At 42.7% G+C, this 20,769-nt stretch overlaps 1 protein-coding gene across 1 annotated transcript in view; it reads left to right on the top strand.

Moving 5' to 3' along the window:
• Positions 1-20,769, top strand: part of LOC142143127 (kyphoscoliosis peptidase-like) — a 43,029-nt gene that overhangs the window by 9,672 nt on the left and 12,588 nt on the right. The window contains exon 4 of the mRNA XM_075200840.1: positions 19,869-20,057. Within this exon, the coding sequence (XP_075056941.1) occupies positions 19,869-20,057 (189 nt within the window). The remainder of the gene's footprint in view (positions 1-19,868; positions 20,058-20,769) is intronic.

The raw sequence follows: 20,769 nt of genomic DNA, 5'->3' as shown, positions 1-20,769 counted from the left end.
GCCTTGCTACTTTTTTGTAGAATGTCTGATTGAGCAATCAGGGATTGTTTTGAGTTTTTTTTTGCTGACATTAACTGAATTTCTCCTCTTAGTTTGAAAATGAAATACATTCAATGATTACATTTAGGTGTCTGCTCAAGGTGTTGTAACCAATAGAGTCTAGTTATAAGTTTTGATAATTGCACATCTGAAAACTGATTTTTGGCTTTCAAGTACAGAGGAGACATGAGTGTCTGGAGTTAAATTTAAGTCAAAGTATTCTTGTATTTGGAAACATATAAGTTCTCTTCATTTTGGGATTTTAAGTAAGGTTTGCAAAAGGTCAAATGATTCCCTCAAAGCATGTAATGTCAAAATTATGAAAAGAATATGAAAGGACTCAAAAGAATGTGTAATCTTTTGATGGACGTTGGGTTAGCTGCCCTACATGAGTTCAATAAAACAGCCCCAGCCATAAATACCGACCTCCACGGCGATCCAGCACCATTTGAAGGAGTGTAGACCACTTGGTCAGCCTAGTAGATAGAATTGAAAGAGGAGTGGGTAGCACTGTTCAAGAAAGTCTACAGTGACATTCAGGAGAGCTCCATTGCTAATTCTCATAGCAGAAAAATACAAATACTAGTGCTGTCAGGGTTGGTGTAATTCTGCAGTCAAATTGTACTGCACACTCCCGCCCGCTCCCTGCGCTCGGCCAATGACCGCCGCCTCTCCTCCACTCTGATCACCTCTTCCCATTCCAGAATCCAGAACCACGATTATTTTGGAGTGGCTATGATGGCTTGTGCGGCTATTTCTTGCCAGCATTGTACTTGCCTTGCTACTTTTTTGTAGAATGTCTGATTGAGCAATCAGGGATTGTTTTGAGGTTTTTTTTGCTGACATTAACTGAATTTCTCCTCTTAGTTTGAAAATGAAATACATTCAATGATTACATTTAGGTGTCTGCTCAAGGTGTTGTAACCAATAGAGTCTAGTTATAAGTTTTGATAATTGCACATCTGAAAACTGATTTTTGGCTTTCAAGTACAGTGGAGACATGAGTGTCTGGAGTTAAATTTAAGTCAAAGTATTCTTGTATTTGGAAACATATAAGTTCTCTTCATTTTGGGATTTTAAGTAAAGTTTGCCAAAGTTCAAATGATTCCCTCAAAGCATGTAATGTCAAAATTATGAAAAGAATATGAAAGGACTCAAAAGAATGTGTAATCTTTTGATGGACGTTGGGTTAGCTGCCCTACATGAGTCAAATAAAACAGCCCCAGCCATATGCCTAGGGTCCAATCTGCCTAGGTCTGCTGAAAGTAAAGTGTTAACATCCCCTCCCACTAAGAGAATGACCTTTTGTAACTTATGGAATTCTGCAACAAAATATTTATTAGAAACCTACTTGGCCAGAGTTAGGAACTAGACATTAGCTAATGCAATTATTATACCTTTCCCACAAGTATAATGAAACAGCCCTCATGGTCCAGTTTAGAGAGACCTGGAAGGGCACTATTTTACAGTTCATGATGGCCAGTCCATTTTTTTTGTAGATTGTTTCTTAATTGTGCTATGTTAGAGGGACCTGTTTTGGGGGTGTTAAGGCTCTTGGTAGCGACCATTGGTTGCTTCAAGGTGGGAATACTAGAACAATCAGTTGAGGGGATATGTGTCAATAGTTAGACCTAGAGCTGTGTGTCTCTAGAAAAGAGCACTCAGGAGGGTTGAAAGAGAGTTAAGGCAAGTATTTGGGAAATAGTGGGATCAATGAACATCAAATAAAGTGATCACTGCTGGATTGATCACTGCTGTTGAGCCTATAGTTGGGGTAGAGTATATTGGTCAGATTACAGAAATAACAGTCCAGCTAGGCTCAGTGTTTGGAAGTGTAAAGGTATATCACTGTAACTTAATATTATCCATTCTCAATTTTTAAAAAATTTCATTTTCTTGCGTAGCTTCATTTAGGAGTTTTGAGTTAAAATATATTTTGTTTTCCACAGATAATGTTCTTTTTGCTAGTTCAGCATATCAATTGTGAGAGCTCCAGACATTTGAAGGTTGGAGGTGAATGAGTTTCTAATTCAGTCATCTTACCTTGCAGGTTGCTTTTGGTGGCTAGTGAGTTGGGTTCTATAGAAGATTCTGGAGATGTTTCAGGAAAAGATGGAGGGGAGAGCTGTGCATTTTCAGTTTCTTTGCGTGTGAGGTATTAGATATCTCCTGGGAGAACCCCTTTTTTGCATTTGGAGGCACTTTTTTTTCTTGATAAGCAATGAGGTTCTACTAAATATTTGTATAATAATGTAGATGCCAGTTTGGTCGAAGAGGATGGTTTTATGTTAAACAGAAGTGCAGTGAGTTTGAAATACTGAGTAACAGAATAATAGTTATTTCTAATGTCCACCAGAGGACATAGTTACAAGTAGTTAGAGAGATGAGCATAAGAGCTGTTCTCAAGTATGACCCCTAGACGGCACTTTCAGAACAGGAAATAATAGGTAGTGTACAGATTATTTTTTCTCTGTGTCAGTATAATTATTAGGATTGTATAAGTTTTACTGAGCAACCCAATTGAGTGTGGAGGTAATATTGTCAGATATATATATATATATATATATATATATATATATATATATATATATATATATATGAAGACGTTTGTTTGATTGTATGTTTGTTTGTGGTCGACTATCTTAGACACCCCTGCACCGATTGGGATGAAACCAATGTGAGGTGGTTCAGTTGGATCCTGGACAGGTTTTAAGGGGGTTAGGGTCCCGGTTGGACCTCCCATTGGTGTATGCCGGGTAGAACTTTGACCAGGGAGCCTGTTTTGAGCCTTCCACTGGATGGATTTGGACAAAAACTTCACAGACTGGTAACATTGTATCCCAGAAGACATCCCAATGGGTTGAGGTCCCAGTTAGACCTCCTGTTGATGTACGCTGGCCAGAACTTTGACCAGGGGAGCCTGTTCTGGTCATTCTACTGGATGGATTTGGTTTGTTTGTCTGGGTATGCATTTGGACTCCCCTGCACCGTTTGTGATGAAAGCAATGCAAGGTGGTCCACTTGGATCTTGGCCAGGTTTTAAGGGGGTTAGGATCCTAGTCGGACCTTCCGTTGGTGTACGCTTGGCAGAAATTTGACCCAGAAGCCTGTTCTGAGCCACTGGATAGATTTGGAAAAAAACTTCACAGACTGGTAACATTGAATCCCAGAAAAAGATTGTGAATTTTTATGTTGTTTACTCTGCATTTATTACAGGAATCCTGGATATGAACTGTTATTGTGGTGTCATCTTCTGAATTAATTCACAGGAGAATATATATTATGATTTATTGCAAATGTGTTATTTGAATTTTTAATAAGAGTTTGATATTATTATCGGCACTTTTATTTTAATATTGTTTTGATACTCAGTGCTTAGTACCCTGTCTTTCGAGTGCAGCTGATTGTAAAGACACTGTTTTAGTTTATTTTTAAACTCTCATAGTTTAGCGCCTGATTTTAGATTTTCTTGTGGTACATAAGTGCCTCATGAATCAACCGCCATAGCAATAAAATAGTCAAGCATAAAATTAATACAATATAAAATACAATTAAATTAATAAATGTAACAATGGAAGGCTATACAGGGTATAGATTATAAGATTAATTTTATCAAAAGCCAATTAACCTATCATTCAGTCTCTGGAGACATCTGGAGAGCATGCAAACTATATATATATATATATATATATATATATATATATATATATATATATATATATTAGAGATGCTCAGACTCGGTTCCTCGAAAACCGAACTCACCCGAACTTAGGGGATCCGAGTATGGAGCCTAGTCGACTCGTTACTTTTGCGCTTTTTCGTAATAGAAAACGAGGCAAAACATCATCATTATGTCGTCGGATCTCGGATCTCGGAAGTTTGAAATCTATAAATACCGACCTCCACGGCGATAAAGCGCCATTTGAAGGAGTGTAGACCACTTGGTCAGCCTAGTAGATAGAATTGAAAGAGGAGTTGGTAGCACTGTTCAAGAAAGTCTACAGTCTATAGCAGAAAAATACAAATACTAGTGCTGTCAGGGTTGGTGTAATTCTGCAGTCAAATTGTACTGCACACTCCCGCCCGCTCCCTGCGCTCGGCCAATGACCGCCGCCTCTCCTCCACTCTGATCACCTCTTCCTATTCCAGAATCCAGGACTTTTCCCGTGCAGACCCCCTTCACTGGAATGACCTCCCTCGCTCCATCCGCCTCTCTCCTACTCTGTGCTCCTTCAAACGTGCACTCAAAACTCACCTCCTTCTTAAAGCCTACCAAACATCCACTTAACCCCCATCTCCTCTGCTCTTTCTCCCCTCTCTCCCATTGTCTCAACTGGCTCCTCTTGTGCCTGGTCTGTTTAACCCTCCCTTAGGATGTAAGCTCGCATGAGCAGGGCCCTCTTCCCTCCTCACCTGTTCTTCTGCTCCGTGTTTTTGCATCAGCCTGCCTGGAGTTTCTGAAGTATTGGTACTTTTTGTTTATTGTTCTGTACTGTTATACCCTGTATAGTCTACTGTTTGTACTGTGTACAGCGCTGCGGAAGCCTTGTGGCGCCTAACAAATTAAGGATAATAATAATAATAATAATAATACTGTGTCATATAGGTAACACACAAAAAGGAGAGCTCCGTTGGTAATTCTCATTGCAGAAAAATACAAATACTAGTGCTGTCAGGGTTCGTGTAATTCTGCAGTCAAATTCTACTGTGTTATATAGGTAACACACATAAAGGAGAGCTCCATTGGTAATTCTCATTGCAGAATAATACAAATACTAGACCTTGCAGGCTTTTCTTCTGAATTTGCAGTCAATGTGTACGGTGGTATATACACCCAAAAAGAAGAGCTCCATTGCTCCATTGATAATTGTCATTGCTGAAATACAAATACTAGGCCTTGCAGGCTTTTCCTCTGAATTTGCAGTCAAAGTGTACAGTGTTATATACACCCAAGGAGAAGAGCTCCATTGCTCCATTGCTGAAATACAAATACTAGGTCTTACAGGCTTTTCTTCTGAATTTGCAGTCAAAGTGTACGGTGTTATATACACCCAAAGAGAAGAGCTCCATTGCTCCTGTAGATGCCTGCGGGGAACAGGACAGACGCACACAGATAAACTTACCTTTAAAACTCCTGTCTGCTTCCGATGTCCCAGCCGCTGTCCTATCCCAGCAGATCAGCAACCGCAACCCTTGTCGCCTCCAACCACGTCCCTCTGAGGAAGAGACAGAAATTACGGCCGTGCCTACCAGGAAAGGGCTGTCCGAGACCACGGTAATGAGCAAAGACACTCTAGTCAGGCTCGCTTGCCTCCATCTCGATTTTCCTCTTGCCGAGGCGCAGGTGACTACGAGCACTTAAGGCCAGAAACAGTCCCGCCTCAAGTACCCCACTCATCTCTCCGTGTGGGCCTAACCAAAAGGGAAAAATCAAGCGTTATATTCACCGGGACTCTCCCACTTCCGGTCCTGTTCTCCTGCTCCTCCCCGACACCTGTGGGCAACAGATAACACACAGCCTCCCTCTACTCTATCAGTGAGGCTAAGATGTACACCCACAACACTAAACTTAATACAACAGGCGACCCGACCCTAACAGCTCTCTAATGGATGGCAACGCAACTAGAATATACAACTATAACACTAACTGGGAGTGGTGTACTAACGGGACCTACTCACTGTACTCTATGGGGGAACACCAGCCGGTGTTCACGGTCTATTCCGGATGGCTGTTCCTAACACCCTCACCCAGGTCGTACCAAGAAGACTGTCTTCTTGCTATGGGGTCACCCACGGAATCCTAAGGACCGGCTGCACAAGGCCCGAAAGAGACTCACTGGAACAGCACACAAACCTGGACTCGACTGCCACATGGAACAGAGGATCGTCAGCGCGATGAACCGCCCAACTGCCTCCACCCAGGTCGGAACACGTGTCCCACCCCTGGAACCACCAGAGAACCTGCACAGAACGCAGGACTGGGACACTCAACCAAAACCACGGGCTGTCCCTGGAACTCAATTGAGCTGTGCCACACTGCCAGTGAGATAATCGATCACCACCTCTGGAAACCAGCGTAACCCCAGGGACCTACGGGACGGGAAAACTACGTGTGTTCTTTCCCTGGCAATGTGTAAGCTTATAACTACATTTGTCCCCACAGTACAGGCAGGGCTGCCAAGAGGAATTCAGGGCCCGGGTACAACAAACTCATGGGGCCCCCCCTCATAGTCGAGTAAGCCCTAAAAAATTGCCGCCGCAAGGCGGTGCAAAAACTTTCGAGGGTGTGGTCATAATTTCAGGGGCGTGTCGAAGTGCCGTTGGGGCGTGGCTAGCCTGACGGCGGTGCAAAAGTTTTCAGGGGTGTGGTCATATATTTGGGGGCGTGACAATTCGCCATTGGGGCATGGCTAGCACATCAAAATAACTAGGTCCTGAATTCACCAAAGCGTCACATATGTCCCAGCACTCCTGACTTTTAAGACATCTAGCACCACAGTGTAGTATACAAAGAATGCAGTGTGTACACAAAGAGTTCATTCTTGGCCTGCACCTTACATTGGGCACAACACTCACCAAAAATTGCCATTGTCACTACTAGAGTCACAACATTTAACACAATCTGCTGCTCTCTCCTACCTCTTCTTCTCACTTTCACCACCTGTGGCTGCTGGTTTCTTTAGTTGCAGCTTGTCTGGATCCTGGAATGTTGGAGGACCTATCTGGGAAAAAAATGGCTACATTTAGAAAATTACAGCCAGACTCAGCGTTAAATCAATAGCACCCACGATTAATAATTAGGCCTTCCTCCAGCCCAAACATTAAAATAATAGTATTCACATTTAATAAATAAATCTATTTCCCTTCATGCAAACAGCCTAGCAATACCTATTTCCCGGGTAAAATGTAACCGCCCTCCCACCCCCTCTCGGCTGCCCTGGCTATATGGCTGCTGATGGTCAACATCATCGTGATCATTGTGTACTTTTACACAAGCCCTCCAGCACCTCTAAGACATATGCTTCTTTAAAGGCGTATATGAGAATGCATCCACATCTAATTGTGTCACAATTATGTGAACGCACCCTTACACTCAGCCTACGCTTGCCCACCCCAGTAACGTCTCTCCAGGTGTAAGGAGATGCAAATCAATGATGCTCAAAAATATATATGGGGTAGTATGCACATGATTTATATACATCTATATCTAAATGTGCCCCACATGTATCTGTCCAATGGTAGAGTTTTCTGGGGAATTTTTTTTAAGTCCTGGCAGCTATGTACATGTTACTACTTAACAAGACATCGAGCATCCTTAGGCAGTTTGTAGTTCGCTACCTCTTGTGGAACTAAAAGTACAAACATGCTTTTCCAAACGAAAGCTTAAGCAGGCAGTTCCATGAGAACAGTAGTGCAACAGAATATCTACCTCTATGCTACATGGGAGCATCTACAGCAGGTACAAAAATATTATAGTCCTAGGTCTGACGACCCCCATAGCCTCTCTCATATACTGGCCTTGGTGGGGACCTGGGAGTGTCCTGCTTCAGAATGACGCAGAATAACGCTGCCAGAGTCTCCGCCCTCTTCCCCCATTACTAAGAGACGAGCAGACGCTGAACGAGAGCCCGGCAAGGCAACCAAGCGTGGTGCAACCGAACCCTATGTGACTCCTCGACAATCTCATTATTCTCTGCAGAATTTCTACAGCGAGCTCATCAGCGCATTATCATTGGTCAACAGCCCAAGAGTATTGATTTATTTTTTTTTGTTATTTCTCACAGCTCACGCCACCAATGGACTAACACAACCCCCCCCCGTGGGAAAAAAGAAAATGAAACAAATAAATCTAAAAAAAAGGCAAGATAAAAAATGAAAAAAATAGCAGCGAGGCCCGGCCCGGGTAAAATGTACCCGCTTCCACCCCCTCTCGGCGGCCCTGAGTACAGGTCAGTACAGGAAAACAACAGAAAACAAGAGCCTACCTTTAATGGGGTCCTGACGTTTTGCACCTGGAGACAAATATACAGCACACCAAAATACAATATATAAAGCAATACTCGCCGCACAGACAGAATAAAACTATGTTACAGTATATGGCAAGCTAATCACATGAGTACACAGCTACTAGCTAACCAGCCGGTTACTACAGCACCACAGGAGTCTTCTGTTCTACTGTTATCCTCCACCTCTTGGTGTGCTCAGCTCACACACAGGACCATGCCCTACTCTCACAGAGCTATCATGCCACTGCACACAACCAGGGCCTTATACCCTTCACCCTGGGCCTCTCTGCCCATCTGACTCCAGAGCCTTGTGCTCTGCCTATGGGCCTTAGCCCCCTCTCTACCTTGGGCTCTGAGCCCACTGTCTAGGGCCTTGTGCCCTTCTACTTATGGACTCTAGGCCACTAACTAGGGCCTTGTGCCCTGTCACCTAGGGGCACTAGCCCCTAACTCACTAGGCCTTGTGGCCTTTCTACCTATGGGCACAAGCCCATTGCCTAATTACAAGGGCCTTGTGCCCTTAATACACTATGGGCTTATAACCCCCTGACTATCTAACTACAAGGGCCTTGTGCCCTTTTTTGCACTAGTGCCCAGCTCCCTGAGCCTTGTGCCCCTGTCTTGTGGCCATGGGCCTTGCACCCGACTGTGCCCACGAGCCTTGTGCCCGACCTAACGCAGAGTATACTTACTTGCTCTGCGCAGGATACTCAACTTGCCTCACAGCCTTCTTCCGCCGGGTCTTCCAGGACCTCCAGCCAGCTGCGCCTCTTCTCCTCTTCGGTGCGGCACCTCCAGCAGTGATCTGGGCGGAGGCACTCTCAGCCCTTACAAAGGATCCCCGCCGACATCTCCGGTGGTTATTATCAGTGGCAGGGTCGCTCCTTGCCCTGACAAGGGCACCCTGCCACTTCCGGTGTCTTCTTTTTCTTGATCCGCCGCTCCGGATGTCCCGCGACGTCCTCTCTTAACTCCGCTGCCGATTTTCTGCCAAGATGGCGCCAGCTGGCGGTTTATATACTCGCCAGCGCGGCATCATCACTGGGTGCCGCTGCGAGCACTGATTGGCTCGCTGCGGCGCCAATCTTTCAAATGGCCGGAGGTGAGTCGTGATTGGCCAGTGGAGAAAGGCCCTGATTGGCTCATCCTTCCTCCGCTGCCCAGACCTGCGGGAAAGAAGATATACTCACCAACGCCCTCTTCACAGGCACCAGATCCAGGGCTCCCGGGGACACCTCTACACTCCATTGCTGAAATACAAATACTAGGCCTTGCATGCTTTTGTCTGAATTTGCAGTCAAAGTGTACGGTGTTATATACACCCAAAGAGAACAGCTCCATTGCTCCATTGCTAAATGTCATTGCTGAAATTCAAATTCTTGGCCTTGCAGTCTTTTCTTCTGAATTTGCAGTCAAAGTGTACAGTGTTATCAAAATGGATTCACAGCAGTACACAGAAGAGCAGGAGCACCAAGCAGCTGCTGCCACAAGTTATGATGATAGTAATCCCTGTACGTCATCTGGTAAAGCCTTTATAAAAGTACATAGTGTATTTAAGTCAGGCAAATAAAAATGTAAAAAACCACCTTTTAGCTTGATCAAGAAAAGAAAGAGCTGTAATCCAGGCAAAGTTATCAGCAGAAAAAAAATTAAATTACCAACATGCCATTCTACACACGCAGTGGCAAATAAAGAATGAGACCTTCGCCTTTCTTTATGAGTGTGAGATCTGAAACTGTTACTGAGGCATCTTCTTGTAAGCTCATTCGTGACCAAGCAAGACCTTGTCATTCGGACTCCAAAAGTGGTGCCCAAATACTTTTTTTTTAAAGGTAATTTTATTAGAGTTTTTTCAAAACAAACAGTGAATTTGACACATACCAAGAGATAATATAAACATAATGTATACATATAAGACTCCAAAATGTTTACTCTCAATAAAAAGAAAGGCTTGGAGTCATTATCTATAATCAGGTATGTTATACGTAAAAAGGAAACATTTTGTTTGTTTAAGTTTTTAAAAGGGAGGGGGGGAGACAAACAATAGGGAGGGGAATGTTTTAGGGGAGGGAAGGGGTGAGGGGGAATGTTCTACTCATTGCTTTATGCATCAGATTACATGGAAAAAGAGCGTTAATCCTGGAAGTTTTATGAAGCGCAAATTAAGTTAGGCCTTTCCACTTCTGATATGCGTAAACAACCTTCTAAAACCCAGCGGGGATATAACTCAAAACGACAGAGACTTGTCAAACAGTTGTCAGGGGAGGCTCAGCGTCATAGTAACTCATCCAGGAAGACCATGTTGTTTGGAAATTCACAGGTTTGTCTTTAAGAAAAGCTGTGAAGCTTTCCATCCTGTAGATTAACCATACTTTATTTATAGTGTCTGAGAGCGAGGGGGGAGAGGTATTTTTCCATAGGGCGGGCGGCAAGTAAACATTCAGAGGCATTTAGTATATGATTGATTAGTTTTTGCGTGAAGCGACCAGAGTCTGGGATCCGTCTAGGAAGAAGTGAATATAGGGGGGACTCAGGCATTTCAACCTGTGTAATATCGTTAATAAGATTATGAATTTGTTGCAATTTAGGGCAACACCACCAAACGTGCAACACGGTACCCCGCAGACCGCAGCCTCTCCAACATCGGTCTCTAGACACCAGGAAGATAGTGTGGAGAGGAGAGGGGACCAAATACCACCTGTAGAAAATCTTGTAAGAGTTTTCTTTTATCCTAACTGATATGGATGACTTAGCTATGTTAGTTCTCACCTTTGACCATTCTTTAATAGTCAAGGTCTCCCTGGTGTCGAGCAGCCGGGTTTAGGGCTAGACGTCTGGTCCTATGCTGGGATGGCACCCAGAGAAGGGAATATGGAGAATATAGCTGTAATATATCTGCCTCAATCTGTCTCCACACTCTATATTGAGGGGGTGAATGCCATAAGATACATTGTGCCATGTGTGTAGCTCTATAATACTTTATTATGTTTGGGAGGCCCAGTCCTCCAGAGGTTTGATATTTAGAGAGTATATACGCATTCACACTCTAGGCTTACGACCTGCCCATACAAATTTAGACAGCATTTGCTGAAGATGTTGGAGGACATGTAAGGGGACCTGAATTGGGAGTGTCTGCCACAGATAAAGTAATCTGGGCAATACATTCATTTTGACAGAAGCCATCCTGCCAATCCAGGAAATATGAGATTTGTTCCATTTTGTTAGGTCACCCCTAATTGTATTAATTAACCTAGGGAAATTGGACGCATATAGAGAGGAGTAACTCTTAGTTAAGTATATTCCCAAATATTTGATCTAATTATGTTTCCACCGAAAGTTATAAGTGGTTTTAAGTGGTTGGGTGATATGTTGAGGGATATTAAGATCTAAAATTTCTGACTTGTCCACATTAATTTTGTAGTTTGACAAGGAACTATATAGCGATATTTCTTTAAAGAGGTTAAGCAATGAAGTGTGTGGTCTAGTTAATGTGAGTAGGACATTATCAGCATATAGGGCTATCTTATTATCTCTAGAACTCGTAGGAATACCCGTTATCTCCTTGTTGTTTCTGATTCTAGCTGCTAGGGGTTCCATGATCAGGGCAAAGAGTAAGGGTGATAAGGGGCAGCCCTGACGAGTGCCATTACTTATTTTAAAGGGTGTGGATGTGAGGCCGTTTGCTAAAACTGAAGCCGTTGGGTTATGATATAGCGACAAGATCTCCTTACAAAAGGAACCCTGGCTCCCCATGCTTCCCAGAGTCTGCTGAACAAAAGACCAAGCTACTCAAAAGCTTTCTCAGCATCTAGAGCAACCACCAAAGCAGGGAGAGATGCATCTGGACCTGGGGCTGATTGACGCCCCAACGCTTTAATGCCCAAATTCTTTTACGTGTCAAAGACGAGCTGGAAGAAAACAGTAAGGCATTAGAGGAAAATGTATGTTCAGATTCAGAGATGACACCAATCCCTGTGGAGAGTCCATGTGCTATGTGTAATTATGACCATTCTGATAGTGTACTCATTAAGAAGGCCCCTTTTGCATTTCTGCAGATGTATGCCTGAACAGCCTGAGTGTAGCCTGTGATACACCAATTGAGGATGCAACCTTGGAATTGCAAAAGGATGAAGGGGATATTTGTGTAACCGACGAGGGCGCTAATGAGGATGTTGTTGAGGATGATGTTGTTTGTGTAAGTCCTGCACCATTGGAAGCACAAGTGGAAGCAGTTCTTGCACGTGATAAGAAGAAGGGCATTGTCATGCCTGGACATAAGAACAAAAAATCCACCTCATGTGTGTGGAATTATTTTTATCCAAATCCTGACAACAGTTGTCTAGCTATTTCTGGTGTTTTTAAAGCCATAGTCAGTCGAGGGAGGGATCTTAACCATCTAGGAACCTCATCCATGTTACGCCATTTGACGTGGGTTCATGGCAAGGTGTTGGGAAAATCTAAAAGTTAAGGTAAAAAAATAACAACAAGCAGTCCATCATCAGCTAGGACCCTTCTCTCACCTACATCCCGACGTCTGCAATCTACACCCACAACGACGTCCTCGTCAATATCATCAGTAGCGATTGGAGTTAGTCCGGAGTTAGTCCTGCATCCAAGCTTTCTGAAAAATGACAGGGACGTGCAGGAGATGCTGTCTGTGGCCCGTAAAATATCTGGACATTTCTTGCATTCGGCAACAGCATGTAGGAGATTACAGCAGTTGCAAGAGCAATTTAATTTGCCCTGCCACCAAATGAAGCAAGATGTGGTGACAAGGTGGAATTCCATCCTGTATATGCTTCTGCGGATGGAGGAACAGCAAAAAGCCATCCACGCTTACTCCACAAGCCATGACATTGGAAAAGGAGGGTGAATGTATTTTATTGAAGCGCAGTGGAGAATACTATCTGTGTTGTGCAAGGTGCTGAAACCATTTGAAGTAGTCACATGTGAAGTGAGTTCAGACACTGCTAGCTTGAGTCAAGGGATTCCGTTAATTAGACTTTTGGAAAAGCAGCTTGAAAAACTGAAGGAGGAGATTAAACAAAGAAATTACGCTATGTATGTCGGACTTGTAGATCAAGCACTTTATTCGCTTCGCCAGGATCCAAGAGTTATCAAAATCTTGAAATCGGATCACTACATTTTGGCGACTGAGCTTGATCATCGGTTTAAGAGCTATGTCTTCTCTTTGTTTCCAACTGACCCAGATCTAAAGAGATGCAAGGAGCTCCTGGTGAGCAAGATGACAGCTCAAGTGTTACGTGACAGGACGGCTCTTCTCCTTCAGTTTCTCACTCAACTGCTGCTAGGAAAAAACTTTGCTTTCCCAAGACACCCAGGAATCATGCAGATGCACCAAATTTTGACATCTGGGGGTAAATGTATCAAGCTGAGAGTTTTCCGGCGGGTTTAAAAAAACCAATTAGATTGTAGCTATGATTTATTTAGTATATTCTGCAAAATGATAGCTAGAATCTGATTGGTTGCTATAGGCAACATCTCCACTTTTCAAACCCGCCCAAAAACTCTCAGCTTGATACATTTACCCCCTGTTCTGGTCTAAAAGAATTGACCAAAAATCGGGACACCTCTGCCGTAACTCCACCTGATCATACTATCAGCATCCAAAGTGTCACGGTCACTAAGATTCTTGACCCAGAATTCTGCCAATAGTTGTTACTACACCTGAGGTGTGGAGTCTAACACAGCGGCTGGTCTTCTCCAGGGACCCCCGCAAGAGGGTATGGGTTTATCGGCTACCACTTCGCAGGTCGCGGCCCTCAGGATAGTGTGGCAGGGTTAACGGACATACAGCTATGAGAATTGAGGATATGGAAATCTGGATAACAGAACGCAAAGAGGTGCTCTGTGGATGCAGGTAGTAACCTAGGAGCAGCGGAGAAGTTCAGATCAGCAGCAGGTGGTAGATACCACAGACGTGGAGATGGGGTTATCCAACAAACAGGTGAGGTAATAAGAGATGCTCCTGTGATCAGCGGAAGGCAGGGATATACCACCGAAGTAGCGATGAGACTATCCGGCCAGCAGGTTAGATAATAGAAGATGCGGCTACGATCAGCGGATGGCGGGTATTAACACAGACGTAGCTATGATTATCCAGCCAGTAGATGAGATAATAGGAGATGTAACTATGATCAGCGGATGGCAGGTATTTACCACAGAGGTGGCGATATTTATCCGGCTAGTAGGTGAGATAATAGGAGATGTAGATATGATCAGCGGATGGCTGGTATTTACCACAGAGGAGGCGATATTTATCTGGCCAGTAGATGAGATAATAGGAGATGTAGCTATGATCAGCGGATGGCAGGTATTTACCACAGAGGTGGCGACGATTATCCGGCCAGCATGTGATGTATCGGAGATGCTGCAGTAATCACCTGGAGGCAGGTATTTGCCATGGACGTGGTGATGAGGTTAACCGATCAACAGGTGAGGAGGTCTGGAGACGTTGAGAAGAACAGAAATCACAGGTGAGTAGACCACGGCTACCACAGCAAAGTGAGGATCAAGAACAGACAATTAAAAGAAGGTCATAGGTGCCTTAAATAGTGGAAGGCTGACAGGTAGCCAATACGAAGTGAGGAAAGGTTTTAATGTTCGTTCGGGTCTGCACATGCGCAGAAGTATTCCTAAGATGGTGGATGGTCGTGGCGCTGCACGGACGCCGGCAGAGACGTGAGTGGCCTGGATCTAGGTCCAGAGGAACCAGTGATCTGGCGAGTGACACAAAGGATGGTGGAGGATTATTTTCACGACAACATAGAAATAGACACATCAGACAGTCCCTTTACATACTGGGAGGAAACAAAGGGAATTTGCACTGCCTAAGCTGTCCACCTTCTAGTGTGTACTCGGAAAGAGTTTTCAGCACAGCCAAGAACCTTTTCAGAAATCGGCGTAGGAGACTACTTCCTCAAAATGTGGAAAGCGAGGTCTTTCCTGCCAATTGCTTCAAAATACTGAGACTTCTGTAATGGTGGATTCCAGCGGTGATGAATTAATAATGTGTGAGGATGATGTACACACTGATAAGAGTGAGGATGAGGCTGAGGATGAAAACAACAACATTTTGCCACAGTAGAGTTAATTAACAACACTACTACCTTAGGTACCTTAAGGCCATTGTTACCTTGTTTTGCGGGGGCCCAAACAAACCAAGCACTTCAGCCACAAGGAGTGGCACTTTTGTGGCTGAAGTGCTTGGTTTGTTAAAGTGTGCATATCCTTTTTAAGATCCAACATAGGGCTGGGTGGGAGGGCCCAAGGACAATTCCATCTTGCTCCACTTTTCTTTTCTGCCACTGCTGTGTGACAATGTGTCCTAGATGTGCTAGGAACTGCTGTGTGTTTGAGTCATTGCTCTGTCACTTAGCATCCAGCCAGGTCGCTGCAGTACTTGTCCGAAAGTGTATGAAAATAATAATGTGACCTCTGAGGTGGTCAAAATTGACTGAAAATGACTTAAATAATATAGGATCAACAAAAGAGCAAGATTATGTGAATTTAGCATATTTCAGCAATTTTTCTAAAAAAATACAGATCCAAAGCCAAAACCAAAACACACGAGGGTGGTTTTGCCAAAACCAAAACCAAAACCAAAACATGAAGCTTATCCAGATCCAAAACCAAAAACAAAACCACCTCACGGAGGTCAGTGAGCATCTCTAATATATATATATATATATATATATATATATATATATATATATACACAAGTTAACCCGTGCATGATACTCATGCATTCTAGTCAAATCAAGCTACTTAAAGATTTAAAAATGTTCTTGTCATGCATTTGGGCCATAGCCCAGGCCTCCTCAGGGGAAGAGCGTTACTTCTCGACGCAAGCGCCCTTTTTTAACGTGGTTTTGTCCACATGTCACCACCTCATCATTTTTCTCCATCACCTCATCCTTTATCTTTATCGCCACATCTATCCAGATATCTATCCAGACACAGGGATCTCTCTCAGCGGTCCTGAGTATCACACTCCTCTCGCTCTGTCACCCCCGGCAACCACCAACCACGCCCCACTGTCACCCCCGGCAACCACCAACCACTACCAACTGTCACGTCTGCTTCAAGAAATATATATATATTTTTTTTAAATCCTTATAAACACTTTTAACAATTAACAAATTAAATTAACAAATTAAAAACATCTTAGTATACCAAATTTCAGCCCTTTCTGAGTTTTTTTCCCACACACACACACACATTAAGAATTTAGTAGGTCAGTGTATTACTCCGCCCAGCAGGTGGCACTGCAGCAAATTTCAGCCCTTTCTGAGTTTTTTTCCCCACACACACTAAGAATTTAGTAGGTCAGTGTATAACTCCGCCCAGCAGGTGGCGCTGCAGCTTGGTTTTTTTTTTGTCCACACACAGACACACGCCACTAGGCTTTTATATAGTAGATATATATATATATATATACACATACATATATATATATATATATATATATATATATATATTTATATATACATATATATATATATCATCATCATCATCACCATCACCATTTATTTATATAGCGCCACTAATTCCGCAGCGCTGTACAGAGAACTCACTCACATCAGTCCCTGCCCCATTGGGGCTTACAGTCTAAATTCCCTAACATACACACAGACCAGGGTCAATTTGTTAGCAGCCAATTAACCTACCAGTATGTTTTTGGGAGTGTGGGAGGAAACCAGAGCACCCGGAGGAAACCCACGCAAACACGGGGAGAACATACAAACTCCTCACAGATAAGGCCATGGTTGGGAATTGAACTCATGACCCCAGTGCTGTAAGTATATATATATAATGAGGTAATGTGAATCACCCGTTCCACCACTTCCTAAAGGTGCTCTATTGGATTAAGAGCTATTGACTGTGGAGGCCACTGGAGTACACTAAATTCATTGTCCTGGTTGTGGAACCAGCTTGAGATGATGTGTGCATTTTGATATGGTGCGTTATCGTACTGAAAGCAGCCATTACAAAAAGGGTTGACTGTGGCCATAAAAAAAATGCATATGGTAAGCAACAACACTAAGGTAGTCTGGTAGTCTGTGGCATTTAAACAATGCTCAACTGGTATTAATGGGCCTAATGTGTTCCAAGAAAACATTCCCCACACCATTACACCACCAGACTGCACCGTTGACACAATACAAGATGGATCCTGTCTTATATATGCCAAATTTTGACCCTACTACCTGAATGACACAGCAGAAATGGAGATTTGTCAGACCAGGCAACATTTTTCCAAACTTAAACTGTACAGTTTTTGGTGAGCTTCAGTTTCAGGTTGGGTACTTTATTCCAAAGACGTAAATGCCAACAACAGTTTAAACAATGTTTTAAAAGCGATAGATGTAATTGTAAAGCTAGACGTTTTTAAATAGTGACTTACCAGAATTCACACAAACAGACATCCCGACAGCCACATTTACATCACTTGCAAGGGCAGAGGCTAATAAGAGGGCAATGTAAGGACCCGCCGGCTGTATAATGTAGAAGCCTTGCTAAAAAACATGATGCGGCGGGTGGGTCCTCGCAGTTTCCTGTTCTTAGCTGACAGGAATTAGAACCCAGTGTCGTCTTTAACTGCTATAGCAGATCCACTTCAAGGTTTGACTTGATGTGCATTCTGAGATGCTCTTCTGCATACCACTGGAACACATGGCTATCTGAGCTACTGTCACCTTCCAGTCAGCTTGAACCAGTCTGGCCACTCTCCTCTGCCCTTTCTAATTAGCAAGGTGTTTTTTCCTACATAACTGCCACTCACTGGATGTTTAATGTCTTTCACATCATTCTCTAGAGACAGTTGAGCGTTAAAGTCCCTGGCAAGATTCTAAGATACTCAATGACCTGTCTGGCACCAGCAATCATTTCACAGGCAAAGTTACTTAGCTCCCGTCGCCCCCCTTCCCCATTAGCTGGTTAGATACATGCATTAAGCATATGTACAGGTATATATACACACACATATATATATATATATATATATATATATATATATATATATATAGTCTTCCAAAGGCTTTAGCAAACTTATAAGTGTATTACATATTCCCAATTTTTTGTGTGGCATATCTGCAGGCAATGTCAGTTCATAGTCATAAAAATCATAACCATCAACTGCCCATCTGTATCTGCTCCACCCTCCTCCCTCAAGTATTATGATTTTGTCACCTGTTACAAAGACAGAACTGATACTGTATGGATATTTTCTCATACAAAATATTTTACACCCCACTCACATTCTCGTACTCTCCTCAATACACCCTCAGTTCATTCTCTCCAGCAAATGAAAATGGAGTCTCGGCAGTCATGACATCATCTCACCATCAACCTGCTCCTTTGACCCTGTTCCCTTCCAACTTTTCCAATACACCACCCTCCCCACACTCCACATTTAGCTCATCTCTTTAACTTGTCAATATGCACTGGCACATTTTGATCCTTCTTAAACATCAAGAAAAATCTCTTGACCCAGCCTTTCTCTCCAACTACCACCATATTTCTCTCCATCCCTTTGCCCCCAAACTACTTGAGCAACTTGTGCACAACCATCTATCTCACTTTCTTTCCTCTCACCCAATTCTCAACTATCTGCAATCAGTTTTCTGCTCCTAGTATTTCAGTGAGACTGTACTCATAAAAGTGATCAATATTCACATTACAGCAAAGTCTAAGGGGTATATTTACTAAAATTGCGGGTTTGAAAAACTGGAGATGTTGCCTATAGCAACCAATCAGATTCTAGCTGTCATTTTGTAGAATGTAGTTAATAGATGACAGCTAGAATCTGATTGGTTGCTATAGGCAACATCTCCAGTTTTTCAAACCCGCAGTTTAGTAAATATATCCCTAAGGGTCACTTATTCACACTCACACTCTAAAGGTCATTTCTCCTGGACCTCTCTGCTGCTTTCAACACTACTGATCACTCTCTTTGTCCATGCTGATGACACCCAAATCTACTTTTCCTCCCCTGATCTATAACCTTCTGTACTATATTGTGTAACCAATTGGCTTTCTGTTGTCTCCACATTGATGCTAAACTAAAGCTCAACATGTCCAAAGCAGAGCTTATCATCTTCCCTCCTTCCAAAATCACCACCTCCCCTTAAATCTCCCTCACCAATAACAACACCACAGTTTCCTTACTCAAACAAGCCCAATGCCTTGGTGTTACCCCTGACTCCATCCTATGCTTTATTCCTCACATCCAGTCTCTTTCCCAGTTCTGTCATCTGACTCGTCTCCACTTTAGAAATATTGTCAGAATACGCCCGCTTCTCCCAGTCACTGACAGGCTGGGACTGCAGTGATGATCAAATTAGTTACTGGGAACTGCTGTATTGCTAGACGAACATAAAAGGTGATGACAGCCCATTTCTTGGGTGCAGTGTGGATCCATGAGTCACAGACAGGTGCAGAGCTGCTGTAACCAATGGGTCTGTGTGTACTGGACACTCTGCATCCATTATAGATATGCTACTGATGTCAAATAAGTTGTTATAAATCAATATATAAATAATAATAAAAAAAATCATATGCAGTGCTAAACCCATTATAAGCTTACACATGTAATACAAATCTAAAGTAGCCAAATGCTGTGAGAACAATTTTAGAACTGTTCATAGAGGTTTATGTCATTTCAGAATATTTTCTGTAAACATAAAAAGATTGAGAATTTAATGTAAAATGTAATTTTAGGTAGATTATATCACAAGAATTTCAGATTGCCGCCTATATACGGTACATTTTGTCTGAGAGATATTTTTTTTTCTCAAGTAGTATTGCCGGAGTTCAATGTAAGGAGGTCCGTGGCTACACCAAAGGTGCAACATACAAAGTAGGACAGAAGATAACAGGGGGAGTAAACCATGTCTGGAACATGGTGTGTCTGGAGGGAAGCTGGCACTTGTTGGACAGCACATGGGGAGCTGGCCATAGTGATGACAATGTAACCACGTTCACCTTCCAGTGAGTAATGCATGTTTTACATAATATAGGTAATTATATATACAGTATAATATCTCAAGATGAATATATCTGAATCAGCAATCTTCAAATGATCATGATAAGTAATTATATCTAATGCTTTTCTTTAATTGTTATTATTACATATAAAACACATGATTTCGTAACAACACAGGGACACAAACTTATTAAGTATGATTTAATATGGAAAATGAATCCACAATGCTGAAGATCAAAAACAATTCAAAATTACATCCCTAGATATTAACAATAGAACGCTAGTTGAAACAGAGGAGATCATTTGATTTATGATAACTCTGATCAAGGTAAGTTGTGAGAGACTAGGTTAGATAAACAGAGAACTGAAGTCTTCCTGAGTCAGAGTGGCAGAATTAGTAGTGGCAGAATTGGTAAGGCAAAGGGCAGTGTGTGAAGATAGACTGGGAGAGTTCTAATCATTTTTGAACAGACCAGGGGGTAAATGTATTAAGTGTGATTTTCTCGGGAGAGTTGAAACTCACTGATATATGAACCTGAGATTTCATGTAAAATCGCCAGAGATGTGTTTCTGTCAAAATCGCCATTTCCAAAATCGTTTGAGATCAAAATCCCCACTGTTTGTCAGTCTAGCTTTATAAGTCTCAAATGCATGAAGCTGCGATTAAGCAAACTCTCCCTGAGATAGCTTTTAAAATCGCTAGTTACAACAAGCTGC

The sequence above is a fragment of the Mixophyes fleayi genome, chromosome 3 (genome assembly GCF_038048845.1).
Source record: "Mixophyes fleayi isolate aMixFle1 chromosome 3, aMixFle1.hap1, whole genome shotgun sequence".
In the NCBI taxonomy this organism is placed as follows: Eukaryota; Metazoa; Chordata; class Amphibia; order Anura; family Limnodynastidae; genus Mixophyes; species Mixophyes fleayi.
Note: the sequence above shows the minus strand (reverse complement) of the source record. Positions and strands in the feature narration are given on the sequence as shown.